At 40.3% G+C, this 21051-nt stretch overlaps 2 protein-coding genes across 2 annotated transcripts in view; one reads left to right on the plus strand and one right to left on the minus strand.

Annotated features, from left to right (window-relative positions):
* LOC131158079 (probable bifunctional methylthioribulose-1-phosphate dehydratase/enolase-phosphatase E1 1) overlaps nt 1-16827 on the plus strand; it is a 71740-nt gene extending 54913 nt beyond the window's left edge. The window contains exon 12 of the mRNA XM_058112651.1: nt 16492-16827. Coding sequence (XP_057968634.1) covers nt 16492-16583 — 92 coding nt within the window. The 3' untranslated portion in view covers nt 16584-16827. The remainder of the gene's footprint in view (nt 1-16491) is intronic.
* A 1777-nt stretch (nt 16828-18604) lies between these two features.
* Nucleotides 18605-19745, minus strand: LOC131158082 (VQ motif-containing protein 4-like). The gene has a single exon (XM_058112666.1). The coding sequence runs from the start codon at nt 19522-19524 to the stop codon at nt 18838-18840; it is 687 nt and encodes a 228-aa protein (XP_057968649.1). The 5' UTR covers nt 19525-19745; the 3' UTR covers nt 18605-18837.
* Between the last annotated feature and the right edge of the window lie 1306 nt (nt 19746-21051).

The following is a 21051-nucleotide window of genomic DNA, read 5'->3' on the forward strand; positions in this document are numbered from 1 at the left end:
CTGTGAAGCTTGGGCAGTGGGCAGGACATGTGAATTTCATAGCAGTGCCACTAGATGACTTCCAAGTCATTCTTGGAATGGAATTCCTAAGGGAGACTAAGGCAGTGATTATGTTTTTTGATGGTTTCCTGTGTATGATGGGAGAACACCTTTGCATGGTGCAAGTCGTTGCGAAGAAAGGTGACAAGTAGAAGTTCCTTTCTGCCATGCAACTCAAAAAAGGATTGAGGAAGGATGAACAGAAGTATCTTGCCACGGTGGTAGATGAAGAAGTAGGCCAAGAGCTAGCCTATGACCATCCAAGCTATGTTGGATGAGTACAAAAAGGTGATGTCGGATAAGCTACCTCACAACTTGCCTCCACGATGGGGTGTGGAGTATGAGATCAAATTGTTCCTAGGAGTGAAGCCACTTGCTAAGGGGCCATATCAGATGGCACCTTTTGAGCAAGCAGAGCTAAGAAAGCAACTTGATAATCTATTGGAAGTGGGATAAATTCGTTCTTCTAAAGCATCGTTCGGAGCATTGGTGTTGTTTCAAAGGAAACATGATGGAAGCATGCAGATGTGTGTAGACTACCGCACGCTCAACAAGGTGACAATATGTAACAAGTATCCTATTCCATTGATTGTCGATCTGTTTGATCAGCTGAGTCATGCAAAGTATTTCAACAAACTTAACTTGAGGTTAGACTACTATTAGGTGAGAATAGTTGATGGGGATTAATCGAAGACAACTTGTGTGACATGGTATGGAGCAAGTTCTTGGTGATGTCATTTGAGTTGACGAATGTGCTTGTGATATTTTGTACCTTGATGAACCTAGTATTTCGTGAGTACCTCAACAAGTTTGTTGTGGTATGCCTGAAAGATATCGTTGTTTGCAATTCCACTTTGAAGGAGAATGGTTTGTATGTGAAGAAGTAAAAAATTTCTTTTGCTCAACGAGGCATAAAATTCTTTGATCATCTGATTGAACAAGGTCATATCAGAATGGATATGGAGAAGGTAAGAGCCACTCAAGAATGGAAGATCCAAGGACAATGGAAGGATATATGTTCCTTTCTTGGTCTTTCTATTTATTATAGAAAGTTTGTAGAGGGGTACTCGAGGAGAACTGCTCCTTTAATTGAACTGCTAAAGAAAGGTCAGAGGTGGAATTGGACAGAGAAGTGCTAGGGAGCCTTTGATGACTTGAAGGATGCCATGATAAAAGATACAATATTTGCTCTTTCAAACATCATGAGACCATTTGAGGTACAAATAAATGCATCAGACTACGCCTTTGGAGGACTCTTGTTACAAGAGGGACATGTAGTTGCGTATGAGAGCAGTAAGCTTAATGAAGCGGAGTAAAAGTGCACAACTCAAGAGAAAAAGAGATGCTAGCGGTGATTCATTGTCTCTGCGTGTGGCGACATTAGCTACTTGGGTCAAGGTTTGTGGTGAAAATGGATGATTTAGGTGTTAGACACTTCTTTACACAACCGAAGTTATCACTCAAGCAGGGCTGATGGCAGGAATTCTTGGTAGAATTTGATTTTTTATTTGAGCACAACGCCCCCGCATGAACCAAGTTGCAAATGCATTGAGTAGGAAGGCCGAGCTGGCGACCTTACAAATGGTAACTCACTTGATGATGAGTATGGTTACCACGACGATGCAGGAGCGCATCAAGAAGAACTAAGCCAAAGATTTAGTTGCCCAGAACCTCATGAAGCTGATGGAAGAGGGCAAAGCACGCTAGTTTTGGATGGAAGACGGATTGCTGATGACCCATTGTAGCCTGCTCTTTGTGCCACAAGTTGGAGATTTGAGGAAGACACTGTTGAGAGACTGTCATGATACCATGTGGGTCAGACGTATAGTATGGCAGCGCACTTTGACATTATTGAAGTAGAGGTATTATTGGCTGCACATACGTGATGATGTGGTTGATTATACCCGAACTTGTCTTTCTTGCCAACAAGATAAGGTGGAGTGGAAGAAGATTGCAAGGTTGCTGGAGCCCCTACTAGTACCGACACTGTGGGAGAGTGTCTGACTAAACTTCATCACCATCTTGCTCAGAGTGGGAGATGTAGGGTCTATACTTGTGGTTATAGACAAATTTTTGAAGTACGATACCTTCATACCTGCACCGAAATATTGTTCGATAGAAGAGACGACACAACTATTATTTAAACATATTATGAAGTATTGGGGTGTTTGTCAAGATATCATTAGTGACCGAGATTCAAGATTCATTGGTAACTTTTGGACAAAACTTTTCAAAATCCTTGGTTTGCAACTTAACATCTTTTCGAGTTGTCATCCACTAACAGATGGACAAATAAAGAGATTCAATAGGCTACTAGAAAAGTACTAGCGCCATTTTGTCAACGCCAATCAGAAGAATTGGGTGCAACTGTTTGATGTGGCTTAATTCTATTTCAATGCCCAAAAGAGCTCAACCACCAATAGAAGCCCTTTTGAGCTTGTTTCAACTTAGCAATTGTTATTACCTCACATAGTGGACGAGCCGTAAAGAGGAAAAAGTCCCAAAGCATACATCTTCACCAAAGAATGGAGAAAAAATGCAGATTGCTCAATCCTACCTAGAGAAAGTTTCAAAGTGAACGAAGAAGTGAGCAGATCAGGGGAGAAGACTACTGCACTTCAATGTAGGTGACTTGATGCTTGTTAAGCTCAATCCTGAACAGATCAAGTCACTACAAGGGCGAGATAGGAGAATACTTTGTAAATATCAAGGACTAGTCCCCATCTTGGCCAAAGTCAGGAAGACCTCTTACAAGATTGACGCTTCGACTTGAAAGAAAGTGCATCTCGTGTTTCATGTCAGCTGCCTCAAGCCATTTAACGCTGACAGCAAGGATCCAAGCAAAAGTCACTCAACTAGAGCAGAAGTGAAGATAGTGCAACTTGACAGACAAGAAGTTGAAGTCATTCTTGCGAATAGAGAGTTCTCATCCTCAAAGAAGAAGCGACGGGAGTTCTTAGTGAAGCGGAAAAGCCTTGGCAACGAAGAAATTAGCTAGATTTTTGCGGAAGATATGCAACTGTTTGTGTACAAAGTTGAAGAGTACCTAATATCAAAGTCTATGAGTACGTTGACCGCATAAGTGGGGGAGCGTCATGAGCCAAGCTTGTTGAGGGCATTGTACTTGCTTTTGACCGCTTGTCTTTTGTGTTTGGAATGGGTTACCATCATGCATATACTAGTGTAGGGTAAAAAATGTAAGGCAATACATACTATAGACCCATTGTTGTTCTCATACCCCACATATGTGAGAGCTTTGTGCACCGGGCTGCTTTTTTTTTTTTTAAATTTTTCCCTAGGCCAAAAAGGGGAGTATGACTCCTCGAGCACATTGATGTTTCCTAGTGTCAGAGTGAGAATTGCATATAAAGCTTCTTAGGGGAGGGTGAGTGTTCATCAATTTATAAAACTTACTAGTCACTGTAAACGTGTTTAACCTACTTGCCTGCCTCACTAAACACACATTGTTAACGGATGTGTTGCTTAATGAATTACATTGCTTCATCGTTTACCACTTGCGTGCCATTGCTTTCATGAATTGCTTAATGCTTCCGCTTACATTTCTTTCAATGATAATGAAAGTGTTCTGTTGGTAAATCAGGGTAAACTTTAGGTTGGCTAGTTAAACAAGAGTGGTTTAGTTAGCGCTGCATGGTCCTTCACAAAGGTGTGAAATATTTGGCCCACGACACCTAGCATAGGTCTTTACTAGTGTGTGTGTGTGTGAATATGTTATAGTTCACATGATATGATAATATCACTACTCACAAGGATGTCTTTATACAACACTAAACATTAGGAGGGTACATAAATATAAATTTCATAATAAGTAAAATGATTAATAATAATATTTGAAACCGCGCTATAAATATTTAATTTAATTTTTTATTACCGTCAATAATAGTTGAATAAGTTATGAAATAATAATTATTAATACATTAGAATTTTATTAAAATAATCTAACAAAAAAATTCAATTGAACTCTCATGACTAATATTTGATTTTGAAAATTTTGGCTGTCTCCTTCACTCTTTCATATACACAAACAATTCTTAGCCGCACCTGCTCTAAACAACACGGACCCATTTTTCTCCCTTCGCTTCAATAGGTCACCTCTTTGCAGTGCACACATAGACAAACATGTGGAAATTGGAAAACTTCATCCATGGTAGCTCACAGTGCATGCACTCATATGTGCCGAGAGAGAGAGAGAGAGACCATGCACTACAACACAGTGAGTTACACACATTGACCAATCTGATCCAAATTCTGATTTATTGCTTCCCTCAGATCTGCCTTTTCGATTTCCAGACAATAGTATTCCTTGTTTTATAAATTTGCAGCACTCCTGTTCTTTAATTCTGTCATCCCCCTACCCCCCATCTGTTGATGGTATTGGGTTGGGGTGATTGATGTGAGGCCACTGGAGGATTCTAAGACGCATCGGCTTTGGGTGCTTTGGAAGAAATCTGCCCCTCCATATTGTTTGTAGCTTTCTTTTTTCTTCTGAAAAATTTGATGTGGATGCATTCAATCCAAGGATAGTATTAACTATTAATCCATTTCCCTAGTGATTTGCCCAGTTGTATGAAGGCCAGAACTTAAAAAAACAAGCCCTTCTATTTTAGAAATTTGATCCTTCCAAAAAAAAAAGGCTTCTTTAAGTGTGTGGATTGGTCTGGTCACGCATGCACATGTACTTATTCACTTTCTTCCGTTTATTGGCTGTGACTGAGAGTAGGTCTTTATCTTCTTTCAATTTCGTACTGGAATTATTCAATTTCATGAATTTTTATTACTCCTTGTGAATATACAAGAGTGGGAGGGGGAAGACAAGGTAGAATGTGAACTGCCACCTTGATTGGTTATGTTTGTGGTGGATAGTGGTTGGCCTGCCCCCCTCATGAATTCCCTTGCATATTCTCTAGCTACTATTTCTCCAAATCTCTCTCTCTCTCTCTCTCTCTCTCTCTCTCTCTCCTGCTTTATCTTCTCCCCCCCCCCAAAAAAAAAAAAAATTATGCAAGTGGCTGTTTTATGAAAAATGAAAATCTAATATGAAGCAGAAGCTGCAGAAGGAGCTATGAATCTTTGGATCATGAGTATAAACAAGATGCCCTCTAGGGGGAGGGGTTAAATAAAACATTATCAAAAAAGTATAATGAGGGGAAGGAATGAAAAAGTGATAAAGGGAGGTATGAGATAAAAAAAAAAGAAGTTGCGGGAGTGACATCTTGTGAAACCTCTCCCTCCCTCCTCTCTACCCTCACTGCATTCCTTTGCTATGGCAATCGGAGTCCATGAATGAAGGAGACTAGAAGATCAGTTCAGATTGAAGGGAAAACCCTTCATTTTGGGAGCGGATAGAGTTGGTAAGAGTGAGTTTCTATTCATGCTCGAGCATAACTTGAGTGAAATTGGTGAATTAGGTTGTCTTTTTTCCATCGGTCAAATGGTTTCTAGGGGGGATGTTGTCGGTTTTTGGAGGATTGGGAAGAGCTTTTTGAAGCACGAGGATTGGAAGCGTCAATAGTTGGCTTTCTATTGGGGAAGCCTTTGGAGTTAGGGTTGGGATGGAAAGGGAAAATTTTTTGGATTTTTGTTCCAGGTGGGGCTAAAGGGCGATCAGTTGTTCCTTGGATCAATGGTAAGGTTGTTCCTTTATGATCGATTGGTCATGCATTTGAGCCCAAGGAAACAGCCTCTCTGCATAAAAGTAGGGGTAAGGCTGCGTACATTGTGATAACCCTCCCTCTACCGTCGCAAAGCGGGGAGCCTTGTGGCTTGGGGACACTTGTTTTTTGTGGTTCTTGGTGGGGCTAAAAGAGAAGGGTGGCAAGGATTTATTTGGGAATTCGGGGTGATGGCTGAGCAATTTCAAGTGAAGGCAAACAATCTTGGCAAAGGCAAGGTTGGTGAGGATGTTCAGAGGGATGCTTGTTTATAGAGCAAGGTTGTGAAGGAAAAAGGTAAGTAGTTGTGCAACCGGTGTGGGAATGTGATACGCAACGCTTGTACCTCCATGCTGGTGATCCTATGCATTTAGGGGGGTGGAGAGCCGATGACTGCAGTACCTCCATCTACAGTTTTGGCTGCGGATGCTAGCATGCCTAAGGCGGCTAGGTTTCTCAAGTGGAAGATAGGATGGTGAAGGTTGGATGGAGTGGGCCTGAATGTGGTGGTTGTCTTGGACTCGGGCTAGATAGTGGATCAAGCCTGGGCCAATTTTATAAACAAAGCCCAATTCCAGGTTGTACTTGGCTCAGTATGCGCCAATATTTTGAACAAGCCCAAGACCTGGCTGGAGTAGATTTGGGTCTAGGCCAGGTTTTGAAAAGAACGAAGATCAGTTTGGCCATTTAAGTGGATGTGCCCAAATTCCTTGCGTTAATTTTACAGTTCAAGAGGCTTTAAAGCTAGCCCATGATAACATGTGTAATAGGAGCCCAAGAAGGAGTCTCAAAGGTCAAGTATATAACCAGTAGGCTTCTAATGGTGGGAAGACATCTCCAACTCAAGAGAAAGAAGGTAAGGGCAATGGGCTAGCTGGGAATACTTCTTCTCTTATCAGGTTGGTGAAAGAGCTTCCCGTGGAGGATGAGAAGGGTGGAAGAACTCACGTGGACTAGAGGATGCTATTGAAGGGCACAGTGAGAATTGAAAAAGTAGTGGGCTGCATTCATAGGAGTTTCATTCATCTGGTGGTAGCAAGGATGTAAAGGGATGTAACAAGGTTGAGGATATGAAGGTTTATAAGCATCGATCAAAGGGGCAGAAGGGCCCAGGTAAGAAGGGATTTCTTGTTAATAAGAATTCAAACCAGCTGGATGCTTGCTTTTAAAAAGAGATTTTTTTTGTTGAAGAATCTCTATATGGCTCTCAATCAGTCATACAGAAGGACTGGAAGAAAAATCAGATTGAAAAGGGAAAGCAAATGGGGTGACATTTCGGATGACGACAGTGAGTTTGCCTGTGATAGTGGATTATTTTTGGATGAGTTCAACAATTAATTTGGTCATGATTCCGATTCTTTTGAATTTCTTGGGGAGCTTTCTTATGTGCCTCCCCTTTTGTTGGATGGTCTGAAGGAATTTTCTGTTGTGAATAAACTCGAATTTTTGCATAGCGGAAATTAAACGCAGCAACCAATGAAGAACAAATATGAAACACACACACACACAATATATATGAAAGCAACGAACAACAACGCAAAGAATTACGTGGTTCGGCAATGCCTACATCCACAGGAGCAATCGGCAAAGTTTCGCTATATAAGTGTCAAAGGACACAATACAATACTTCTTACAATGATCTTCTTCACAAAATATACTTAGACTAGTGTATTAATAAAGATCCCTTCGGAGGTTTCACCCCAAATCCCAACCAACTTAACATTCGTATTCAAATTTTGAATTTAGCCTTGCTGCCTAGAACAAAACCGTCGACGGTTTCAGCAAAGCATCGACGGTTTGAGATACCAAGAGAAAACCATCTAAGTGACGTTCAGAGGCCATCGATGGTTGCTTCAGCGGAAAGATACCGAGAGCAGATAATTCTAGAATTCAGCCAAACCATCAACGGTATAGAGAAACAGTTAATGGTTTTCCCCCCAATTGCTGATATTAACTATGTTCTCCTCCTTGTGTATGTTACCTACTCAAGAAATGAGCCACCAAACACAACAATCTCCACTTTGACAAATTTCTGCCCCTTAGGAGAAATTGAAAAACATGGCCCGATGCTCCACCTTGACCTTGGAACGTTAGGTTGGGTCCATCTTCCTTCTAGCACTTGGAGACATGAAGCAAGTCTAAGCAATGCTTGAACTTTTCAGTAGTAACCGGTTTTGTCAAGATGCCCGTTGCATTTTCAGACACACCTTCTCCAATACAAGTTCACATGAAGTAATCAATTCCCGGGCACTGTGGAACCTTACATTAATATGCTTGGTTCTAACCTGATGCACTTGATTCTTCACCAAGTAGATGATGCTCTGACTATCACAACGCAGTACAACCCCACCTTGCTGTATACCCAACCCCTTGACCAAACGGGTAAGCCATAAGGCTTCCTTTGCAGGTTCGGCAACTGCCATATATTCAGATTCAGTTGTAGACAATGTTACCAAGGATTGTACCATGTACCTCCAACATATAGGTCCTCCTACAAGGGTAACGACATAACCTGTTGTAGACCTTCTGTCATCCATATCCCTTGCATAATCAGCATCAACAAACCTCACAATTGATGGACTATCTTGTTGCTTGCCGAACATGATGCCATAACTAAAAGTACCCTGTAAGTATCTGAAAATCTATTTGACGGCTTCCCAATGCTGTCTACCCGGATTAGAAAGAAACTTACTCACCACACTTACTGCATGTGCTAAGTCTGGTCATGTACACATCATGACATACATTAAACTCCCCATGACGCTAGCATAGGGGACCTTTGACATGTCCTAGATATCATCATCCATACTTGGGCATTCAGCAGTAGACAATTTAAAGTGACTCGTTAGAGGTGTACATACTGGTTTAGCGTCAGCCATGTTGAACTTTTCCAATACCTTTTCCACATAACCGCCCTGAGATAACTACACTCTCCCTACAGTTTTGTCCCGACGAATCTCCATCTCAAGTATCTTCTTAGCTGGACCAAGATCCTTCATCTCAAACTCTTTATGCAGTAGATCCTTTAACTGATTTTCCTCAGTTAAATTCTTTACAGCTATTAACATGTCATCGACATACACTAATAAGAAAATAAGGGAACCATCATCAAGCTTCTTCACATACACGCAACAGTCATTCTCACATCTCTTGTAGCCTATTCTGATCATATAGGAATCAGATATTTTGTACCATTGCCTTGGAGACTGTTTCAATCCGTAAAGAGACTTCTTTCACTTGCACCCTAAGTGCTCTTGGCCGGGCTAACTGAATCCCTCTAGTTGTACCATATAAATATGTTCCTCCAAGTCACAATGGAGAAATGCCATCTTCACATCCATGTGTTCCAAATGCAGATCATAATGAGCTACTAACCCCAACACTACCTTGATGGAAGTGTGTCGGATCATAGGTGAATAGATTTCATCATAATTTATTCCCTTTTTTTGGGAGTATCCCTTTGCCACTAACCGTGCCTTGAATTTCTCTGATTCCTTTTCTAAAATTACTTCCTTCCTATATACCCATTTGCAACCTATCACTCTCTTCCCATTTGGAAGCTCCACTAACTCCCAAGTTTGATTCTTATGCAGCAATTTCATTTCTTCAATCATAGAACCTATCCAATTACTTTTCTCCTAGCCATGCACTACCTCTTGAAAAGTGGTTGGATCATTGCAGCTGGTAATGAAAGCATAATATACCAACTCTTCAAACCCATACCCTGGAGCTGGTCTGATAGTGCGTTTGGATCTCCGTATAGGAACATTGTTGACTTGCTGGTTTCCCGAGCTAGAACTCCCTGCGACCGGAGGACCAAGATCATTATTATTGCCCTGAGTTTCTAACTCCACCTGCACAACATGTTCGTCTTTGCTCTAGTTTTCTAGCTCTTGTTTCTTTTCATCAAATTCTTGAGTACGCTTACCATAACTTTCTCATCGAAAACTACATTCCTACTGATCACCACCTTGTTCGTCATTGGATCCCATAGCTTGAACCCCTTCACACCCTTTTGATATCCCAAAATGATGCAGCGTCTAGACTTTGCGTCAAACTTCGATCTTTCCTCACTAGGTACGTGAACATAGGCTGGACAATCGAATACCTTCAATCCGGAATGGCCTACCGCATTTCCCGTCCAAACCTTTTCTACCACTTTCCCTCTAGTGATGCCTTGGTGATTGGTTTACCAAGAAACATCCATACTAACTGCCTCGGCCCAAAAGTTCATTGGTAGCCTTGCTTTAAGCTTGAGACACCAAGCTCTTGCAGCTAGAGTTCGGTTCATCCTTTCAGTCACACTGTTTTGCTGGGGTGTTTGGCAAACATTGAAATGTCTCTTAATGCCCTGCTGCTCACAAAATTCCATGAACCTAGAATCAGCGTACTCGATCCCATTGTCTGACTTGAGGCATTTGATTCTCCTCCCAGTTTGGTTTTCCATTTCAGCTTTCCACAACTTAAATCTGGCGAACGTATCAGACTTGTGTCGCATGGAATATACCTAGACTTTTCGTGAGTAGTCGTCAACAAAACTCACAAAATAAACATGTCCTCCTCATGATGCTACTCTAACAGGCCCCCAAATATCAGAATGTATGCAATCAAGAATACCTTGTCTTATGAATAGTTGATTTAAATTGTGCCCTATTTTGTTTCCCAAGAACACAAAACGTGCAAAAATTCAGCTTACATGTTTCATACCTTTCAAGAGTTTTCTCTTGTGAAGTTCCTTCATACCATGTTCACCTATATGCCCAAGCTGCATACAATACAAAATGGTTTCATCAAATTTAGAATCTACGGCTGCAGCTCCACCTACAACAATAATTCCCTGCAGTGTATATATATATTTCCATCTAACTTTTGCTCTTTTATCACCGTCAGATTACCTTTGCACACCTTCATAATCCCACTTTCGGACTTGTAATTGAATCCATTACAATCCAAAGTACCAAGTGAAATGAGACTCTTCCGTAGGTCTGGTATGTGTCTTACATTACTTAAGGTTCTCACAGCACCATCAAACATTTTAATTCTAACACTTCCTATGCCAATGATTTTACCAAAGACTTCATTGACCATAAGAACTGAACTTGAATTTAACAACCTGTAAGTGCTGAACCATTTCTTACTTGGAGTCATATGGTAAGAATATGTCGAGTCTAGGATTCATGAGTCTGTGAGGCGACCCGACCCCGACGAAACTGAAAGTACCCATCACTGCAAACTGAATTTTCTTCTTGAACTACATTTTCTGATTTTGAAGTCCCTTCATGCTTTTCAGCATTTCCTTTATTTCAATCCGGACACTCCGGTTTACCGTACTTATAACACCAAATATCCTTTTTCTTCTTGGATTGAGTTCGGGATTTTTGACTCGATCCATTTCTGAATTTTCCTCTCTCACGTTCATGGTTACCTTTCACTACAAGTCCTTCTCCATGTGAATTTTTATTGTAGACTTTCATCCTTTGATGAAACCCCCATAACGCACTTGTCACCTCTTCCAAATTTAGGGTCTCTTTCCCCCATGTAAGAGTGGTAACCAGGTTCTTATATGTGTTAGTCGCTGGCAAGGAATTTAGTAGCATCAACGTCTTATCATCCTCTTCGAATTTCACATCAACCCGCATTAAATCACTTTCAAATTTCACATCAACCCACATTAAATCACTTATGATTTAATTAAACGCGTTGATGTGTTGGTTCAAGTTTAAACCATCCACCATCTTAAGCCTATAAAGACGCTGTTTAAGAAAAAGTTTGTTTTTAAGGAATTTGGACATGTACCTGCTTTCAAGCTTTTGCCAAACAGCCGCAGGAGAATCTTCTTCCATGACGTAATAAAGCACTTCGTTGGCCAAACACAATCGTATTGTAGCAACAACCTTTGCCTCTAATTTTTTCCAATTAGCCTCATCCATACCTTCCGGTTGAACAACATACATGACCTTCACCATTTCTTGCTGCACAAGCAAATCTTTCATTCTTCTCTGCCACAAACCGAAGTTTCTGGTTCCATCAAATTTGACAACGTCAAATTTCATAGATGAAGTGCCCGATGCCATAACAACAAAGCTTTGATACCATTTATTGTGAATAAACTCGGATTTTGCACAGCGAAAATTAGACGCAGCAACCAACAAAGAACAAATATGGAATACACACACACAGTATATATGAAAGCAAAAACGACAACACAAAGAATTACGTGGTTCGGCAATGCCTACATCCACGGGAGCAATCGGCAAAGTTTCACTATATAAGTGTCAAAGGACACAATACACAATGATCTTCTTCACAAAATACACTTGGACTAGGGTATAAATAAAGTTCCCTTCGGTGGTTTCCCCCCAAATTCCATCCAAGTTAACGTTCGTATTCAAATTTTGAATTAAGCCTCGCTGCCTAGAACGGAACTGTCGATTGTTTCAGCAAACCGTCGACGGTTTGAGATACCGAGAGCAAATTGTCTAAGTAACATTTAGAGACCATTGACGGTTGCTTCGACGGAAAGATACCGAGAGCAGATAACTATGGAATTCAGCCAAACCGTCGACAGTATAGAGAAACCGTCGACGGTTGTCCCTCAGATTACTGATATTAACTATGTTCTCCTCCTTGTGTATGTTACCTACTCAAGAAATGAGCCACCAAACAACATACTATATACTCATTTACAACCTTTCGCTCTCTTCCCGTTTGGAAGCTCCATCAACTCCCAAGTTTGATTCTTAAGTAGCGATTCCATTTCCTCAATCATATTACCCATCCAACTACTTTTCTCCTGGCCGTGCACTGCCTCTTGAAAAGTAGTTGGATCATTACAACTGGTAATGAAAGCATAAGATACCAACTCTTCAAACCCATACCTTGGAGCTGGTCTGATGGTGCGTCTGGATCTCCGTATAGGAATATTGTCAACTTGCTGGTTTCCCGAGTTAGAACTCCTTGCAACCGGAGGACCAAGATCATTATTATTGCCTTGAGTTTCTAACTCCACCTGCACAACGTGTTCGTCTCTACTCCAGTTTTCTGGCTCTTGTTTCTCTTCATCAAATTCTTGAGTACGTTTCACCATAGCTTTCTTATCGAAAACTATATCCCACTTACTGATCACCACCTTGTTTGCTATTGGATCTCACAACTTGAACCCCTTCACACCCTTTTAATATCCCAAAAAGATGCAACGTCTAGAGTCAAGCTTCGATCTTTCCTCATTAGATAGGTGAACATAGGCTGGACAAATGAATACCTTCAATCCGAAATAATCTACTGCATTTCCCGTCCAAACCTCTTTTGCCACTTTCCCCTCTAGTGATGCCCTTGGTGATCGGTTTACCAAGAAACAAGCCATATTCACTATCTCGGCCCAGAAGTTCTTTGATAGCCCTGCATTAAGCCTAAGATTCCGAGCTTTTTTAGCTAGAGTTCGGTTCATCCTTTCAACCACACCGTTTTGCTGGGGTGTTCAGCGAACAGTGAAATGTCTCTTAATGCCCTACTGCTTACAAAACTCCATGAACTTAGAATCAGCGTACTCGGTCGCATTGTTTGACCTGGGACATTTGATTCTCCTCCCAGTCTGGTTTTCCACTTCAGTTTTCCACAACTTAAACTTGGCAAACTTATCAGACTTGTGCCGCATGAAATATACCTAGCCTTTTCGTGAGTAGACGTCAACAAAACTCACAAAATAAACATGTCCTCCTCATGATGCTACTCTAGCAGACCCCCAAACATCAAAATATATGTAATCAAGAATACCTTCCGTCTTGTAAATAGTTGATTTAAATTGTGCCCTATTTTGTTTCCCAAGAATTCAAAGCTTGCAAAAATTTAGCTTACATGTTTTCATACTTTTCAAGAGTTTGCTCTTGTGAAGTTCGTTCATACCATGTTCACCCTTATGCCCAAGTTGCATATGTCACAAAACGGTTTCATCAAATTCAGAATCTACGGCTGCAGTTCTACCTACAACAGTAGTTCCCTGCAATGTATATATTTTACCCTTTTATCACAGTCAGCTTACCTTTGCACACCTTCATAATCCCACTTTAGGACTTGTAATTGAATCCATTACAATCCAAAGTGCCAAGTGAAATGAGACTCTTCCGTAGGTTCAGTATGTGTCTTACATTACTCAAGATTCTCACAGCACCATCAAACCTTTTAATTCTAACACTTCCTATGCCAATGATTTTACAAGAGACATCATTGCCCATAAAAACTGAACCTGAATTTACTAACCTATAAGTACTGAACCACTCCTTATTTGGAGTCATATGGTAAGAACATGCTGAGTCTAGGATCCACGAGTTCATGAGATGATCCGAAACCGAAGAAATTGAAAGCACATCACCATCACTGCAAATTGAATTTTCTTCTTGAGCTACATTTTTTGATTTTGAAGTCCCTTCGTGCTTTTCAGCATTTCCTTTCTTCCAATCCGGACACTCCGGTTTAATGTGCCCCTTTTTACCGCACTTATAACACCAAATATCCTTTTTCTTCTTGGATTGAGTTTGAGATTTTTGACTCGACCCATTTCTGAATTTTCCTCTCTCATGATCATGGTTACCTTTTACCACAAGTCCTTCGTGTGAATTTTCGTCGCAGACTTTCATCCTTTGATGAAATCCCAACAGCGCACTTGTCACCTCTTCCAAATTTAGGGTCTCTTTCCCCTATGTAAGAGTGGTAACTAGGTTCTCATACGTGTGAATCGTTGGCAAGGAATTCAGTAGCATCAACGCCTTATCATCCTCTTTGAATTTCACATCAAGCTGCATTAAATCACTTATGATTTGATTAAATGCATTGATGTGTTGGTTCAAGTTTGAACCATCCACCATCTTAAGCCAGTAAAGATCCTGCTTAACAAAAAGTTTGTTTGTAAGGGATTTGGACATGTACCGGCTTTCAATCTTTTGCCAAACAGCCGTAGGAGAATCTTCCTCCATGACGTGATAAAGCATTTCGTCAGCCAAACACAATCATATTGTAGCAATAGCCTTTGCCTCTAATTCCTTCCAATTAGCCTTATGTATACTTTCTGGTTGAACACCATACAAGGCCTTCACCATCCCTTGCTACACAAGCAAATCTTTCAGTCTTCTCTGCCACAAACCAAAGTTTCCGATTCCATCAAATTTGATAACATCAAATTTCGCAAATGAAGTGCCTGAAGCCTAACAGCAACACTCTAATACCAATTGTTGTGAATAAACTCGGATTTTTGCACAGCGTAAATTAAACGAAGCAACCAATGAAGAACAAATATGGAACACACACACAGTATATAAGAAAGTAATGAACAATAATGCAAAAAATTACGTGGTTCGGCAATACTTACATCCACGGAAGCAATTGGTAAAGTTACACTATATAAGTGTCAAAGGGCACAATACAATACTTTTTACAATGATCTTCTTCACAAAATACACTTAGACTAGTGTATAAATAAAGTTCCCTTCGGAGGTTTCCCCCCAAATCCCAACCAACTTAATGCTCATATTCAAATTTTGAATACAACATCACTGCCCATAACGAAACTGTAACCGTCGATGGTTTGAGATACTGAGAGCAAACCGTCTAAGTAACATTCAGAGGCCATCGACGGTTGCTTCGTCGGAAAGATACCGAGAGCATATAATTAGGGAATTCAGCCAAATTGTCGACGGTATAGAGAAACCGTTGACGGTTTTCCCCAGATTGCTGATATTAACTATGTTCTCCTTGTGTATGTTACCTACTCAAGAAATGAGCCACCAAACACAAGATTTTTTTTTATTTGAAGGGGGCTTTGGTAATGATTTAATAGGGAGTAATGGAATTTTTCCCTACACCTGTGGAAGAGGTTAGTGGGACCTTGAAGCTCTAAATTTATTGGATAAGATGAACCTGGGTTGTTTGATCTTGGAGGTAATGAAGTTCATTTGGATGGTGCTAAAAGAAAATGAAGAAAGGTCAAGGGGAATTGTTAAATTTATGGAGTTAATGCCAATTAGGATGGGAAGGGATTGAAGAGGGCTTTTCTTATCTAGTGTTTGTCAATTGTCAGGTGTAGAGTTAGTTTTATTTTCTTTTTGTTTTTTTTTTTTGTTGTTTTTTTTTTCCTCTTTTCTAGCTATGAGGATTTCTTATCCTCTCCTCTATTACATTCTAATTGTCTTCTCTTTATTAATAAATTTATTTTATTATTAAAAAAAAAAATATTGAGTGTAAATGAGGTTTTTTGAATAAAGTAGCATATGACATCATCACAGTCTTGACTATCATGGTTGACTGATGGAGGGGGAATAAGTGTCGCAATAGCTAAATGTCAAGAAAGGTCCATGTATTTATAGGAAATTAGGAGAGGTCTCCAGCCTTTTAGCAAAACTCAGAGGGGTATGTGTACATTGCCCTATTCCAAACGATAAATTTTCTATGCAAATGTTGTGGAAAATAGATCTGAATGCAAACTTCATGTCCATATGGTTCCCAAATCTTGCTTCTCACTTTTTGGCACTAGTGGTGCTACTCTTAGATAGTTTTGTCTGCATCTTGAACTTCACTGATTGTCACTAAACCTTGATAAGTATTTCAACCCTTTGTGACATTATAAAATTAATGGAAAAGCTGTTGGCTAATTATTCAGTTCTCATTTACATTTTCATATGATAAGCATTTTGACACTTTGTGTCATTATAAATTAATGGAAAAGCTGTTGGCTAATTATTCAGGTTATCTCTTCTTTTTGCATTTTCATATGATACATAATTTGTTTCAGGTTTGGAAGTGATAATTTCTGTCAGACCAGGAAATGGACCTCTTCCAGGAATTCACGGGTTCAGGACAATCAATTCCTTCAGAGAAATCTAATAAGAGAAGATACTTTTCTTCTGGAACCAGAAAGAGGGTTTAAAAATGGGCAATGTTGTTCCCAAATAATGTTAAAGTGTGACATAATTATACACAGAAAATGTATATGCATATATGGTCAAACTTTTTTCTACTTTAAACCCAAGTGTCATTGTTCTGTTGCTACTCTTCCCTTTCCGACCCCTGTTGCTTGTTCCTGTTTTTTGGCATCTCATTTTCAATCAAAGATATTTTTTATGAGCCATTGTTTTTGCAAGAAACTGAAATCTTTTGCAATCGGTGCACTTCCATCTTGTTGCGCATTTGAATATCCATGACCCTGGTAGGTTAGCTGACTATTTCTTGAGTACCCAGGGAACTCATTTAACTAGACATGGAATTTTTTAGTTGAATATTAAATTATCTCATTACCCATTTCCAGGTTTTTCTTTATGCCAGAAAATTTAGGAGCAAATGTACAGTACTGCTTAATGTGGGAGCTGCAATGAATAAATCCGCTGACAATTCTGAAACTTTACGAGTGATGCTTACAAGTTACAACCCACGAACAGAATATCCCAGTGGAGCATCTGCCTCAGAATGGAATGGCTCCTCTTTCTGGGTTTTAAATTTCAAAAATCTGAGAACCCAATTGCAGGGAGCAATGTAATTATGGGAAACTACCTTAGTGAAGCACTTGCAGCAGAATTACCGAGGGAAGCACTGAGATAATATTGGTGGCCAATTCTTTAACCAAAGCACTTGCTATTGGGATCATTTGGGACCAGTCCCAATAGACGAGAACATTAAAAAATGAAAAGAAAATGGTCTGACTTTGCTTTTGTTGTTTTTGATCATTCGTTCTTTTACTTCTTTTTTAATCCTAATCATAACAAGTCCCACTCTCTCTCTCTCTCTCTCTCTCTCCTCGATTTTCCCTTTCTTGTTTTCCCATACAGCTGGTCTCATCTGAGCCGAAAGAGTAGTACATCAAAAGCGTAATGCAAAAAAGAAATTAGAAAAACAACTTTGCATCAGATATGAGTGCTAGAGCTTTGAAAATCGAAATAAAGAAAGAGCAATGACTTTCCCTTGGCATGAGATGCGTCGCTACTCACTGAACATTTCCATACTTTCTGACCAACTTTAGCCAGTGTTGGATCATCCAAAAATCTAAGGTGCCCCAAATCAACTTGCCAATCCATTTGCGCTTGGGGATTTAGCACCTTTACAGAGATGAAATCAAAATATATCTAAAAGGACAAGTTATGAGAATGTGGAAGTTGACAAATCAGATAAACTAGCATTACCAAATCATTCAGATTTATTGCTCTGCATTGTGTCTTGGAGTAGCGTGGCATTCTGAGACCCAGAACCCCACGAGTAGAACGATAATCAAATCATAAAATTTGGCTTCGCTAATTTTGAATGGACTGTGTGGTAAATGGAGTGGATTGAGTTACTAGGACCACAGCACATCAGAACTCGAGGCTGCAGTGGATTAGATAGTGTGACCATCTGGTCAGGGTGGGGAGGAGGAATATCCAAGTTAGCTTTTGGTGATGGAGAGTCACTGATGAGGGACCCTCTTCACCCTTAAGAGGACGAGGCTCCCTGTCCCATGCACCCAATGCTGCAGAAAATTCAGGAAACGTGATGTGGATCTGTATCTTTCTTCGTTGTCTGTTGTGCCAGTGAAAATGCAGAACCAGCCATCTCATTCCCCAGTCCCGGAAAATAGGATGCTAAATCTTTCCTACACATCTGTTTAGCCATTATAGTTGTTTGTGTACATATGTGTGCTTTTAGAGAGAGAGAGAGAGATAGAGAGAGATTATTCAAATTTCAAACAATAAAAGTAACCTGATTTTTCAGACATGTAAAGTGATGTACTTCTACAGCAAGATAAAACGACTTCTGTTGAAAATTACAGAACACGCACACAGAGAAAAGTAAAATCCAACCCCCCCCCCCCCCCCCCCCCGCCAAAAAACAAAAGATGGCACAGTGAATTTCCATGAGACTGAGAGAAAGCGGAGAGGAGAACCAAACAGAAAATCCAACTTAAGAATTTGATCTCATGTTCATAGTCAGCAGTGAAAAAAAGGAAAAAGAAAACAGAGAATAAACAGGCCTTTTCCATTTCTTTTGGACAACGGAAGAGAGGCCAAATTGTACAATTGACGCAAGATCTCTACCGTTCTCTGAAAATCATCAAACACCCATGAATCCTGCCCTTAATTACTCACAATTACAACCCCACACGACCCCTTTCTCAAGCAGAGGAGCCGGAAACTCTCGGGGAAGTCATCGGAAACAGGGGCAGCAGCTGCGGTTCAGAGCCTCTGGGAGTGGTCATCGGCGAAGGATGCAAGTAAAACCCCTTCTCTGCAATTGCCCTCTCCTCCTCCGACGAATTCCCTATAGAAGGTGAAGATTTGTTAAATGGGTCTTCAGTCAGTGGTGTAACAGGGCTGAGAACAAGCTTGGGGAAATCAAGCATGCTCGGAGACAAGATCTCCGGCTTCCGAGGCGAAAACCCAGAATTATGGGCAAAGCCAGACATCAAAGGATTGATCATGAGGCTGTTCTTGAGATGGTTCCTCCGTTCATAGAGCTTAAAGCTCTGTTTCTTCTGCGCAGTGCTCTTGATGGGGGGGATGAGGTTCTTGGAAGGGGCAGGGGGAGGAGGATCCGAGGCCGGTTTGGATGCTTGTTTCGCGGTTTCGGATGATCCGGTGAGCATCTGGACGACTTGTTTGAAGTTGGAGGTGTCTGCTTGGACGAAGGTTGTTGGGTATGGATTGGCTTCAGATCTGGAAATGGTTCTTGGGGTGAGTGGTGGGGTGTGGGCTTGGACTCCATTGCTGTTGCTGCTGCTCATGCTGGTGCTGCCATTGCTGTTTGGGGAGTTTGTGGGAGATGGGTTCTCCCTGTCTTGAAGTTTTGAAGTGTTCTCCATTGATGGGCAGCAGTCTCCAACTCCACCCCCGCAACAGAGAGAGAGAGAGAGAGGAGGAAGAGAGGGGTTTGGGTTGGTTAATTTGGGTGGGAGAGGACGAGAAGGATGAGTGAAAAACAAGGCTTGCCTTGGAGAGAAGGGATTGCTTATTGGCCTTGTTTTGTTGTGCCACACACACAATCTCTCTCTCTCTCTCTCAATTGTTTTCTTTATTAAAAAAAAAAAAATTTGGGGCGGGGCGGGGGGGTCTTGGTGGGGTTGGACGGGAGTTGATTGGTTCTTGAGAAAATGTCCAACTGTCTTGGGGGGAGAGAGAGAGAGAGAGAGAGAGAGGGGTATTGGGTTGTAAAAAGGAATTTTGGCCATCAGCATCAGTCTGCTGTGTACATACTGATAGGGCCAGCAAGCTGCAGCAAGTCATTTTGAAAAGCGCCCATTGTGAAGCATTGACTTCAGAGCCTGACTGCACACACTGCTTCATTATGGACCAATGCCCACATTTCATTCCACTCCACCGTATCTAAGCTGCTGGCGCTGGGCTCTTCTAATTTAATTAGGCACGTAGTGGTTGAAGGGCGCAATCTTGTTATGTCATCTTCACCCCTTGAACTCACTCCACAAGCAGTCAGTCCTATTTCTTACTCACCCATGAAACAAAAAAGAGAAAAAAATATGCCCAACTTTGTCATATTTCACTAAATTCCACTCTTTAAAACTTAGTTTTCCCACTTAATTCTTATTATTGTACTTTTTATTTTTATTTTTATCAGAGTTGCTCAATTCCCTGTTGAGAAATCTCATCAAAATTGAGATTAAAATTTTATTTAGGAAGTAAAATATAATTTGCTAATATTCGAGGAACTTGTGGTGTAATTTTTCCAAAAAGAAGATATTTACCAACCTTTAAATGGATCCAGATCAACGAAAAAAATGGAGGGTGCTAAAAAATTTTAAGGATCAAATTTTTATAGCTAAAAATGTTGGGAGGAAAATACAATTTGATGGAACTTGAATAACTTGTGGTTTAATTTATTTGAAGAAGAAGATCGAGATTCACCCGTCTTGTGAATTGTGATGGATCCAAAATAATGAACTAGTGGAGGAGGGTTAAAATTTTTTTTAAGGACCCAATTGATACAATTAAATCTTTAAAGAGTAAAATACAATTGAATGAAACTTCATGGACTAACGATTTATTTTATCCAAAAGGAAGAAGAGAATTACCGTGTGCTGCATCAAAAATAATGAACTAATGGAGGAGGGTTAACAAATTTTAAGGATCAAATTGATACGATTAAATCTTTAACGAGTAAAATAAAATTGAACGAAATTTCATAAACTTACGATTTATTTTGTCCAAAAAGAAGAAGAGAATTACCGTGTGGTGTATCCAAATTAATGAACAAAATGGGGTAAGGTTAAAAATTGAGACAGTAGAAAAAATAAAAAAGCACAGTGTTATTACAAAACGGAGTAATGCTACACGTTTTTACCAATTTTCTCATATATTCACTCTCTCCAAAGAGG

Source organism: Malania oleifera, chromosome 1, assembly GCF_029873635.1.
Source record: "Malania oleifera isolate guangnan ecotype guangnan chromosome 1, ASM2987363v1, whole genome shotgun sequence".
NCBI classification, from domain to species: domain Eukaryota; kingdom Viridiplantae; phylum Streptophyta; class Magnoliopsida; order Santalales; family Ximeniaceae; genus Malania; species Malania oleifera.

Bases quoted from the DNA above. Each gene is read 5' to 3' on its own strand.
- LOC131158082 (XM_058112666.1), bottom strand. From the start codon at position 19,524: ATGGAGAACACTTCAAAACTTCAAGACAGGGAGAACCCATCTCCCACA.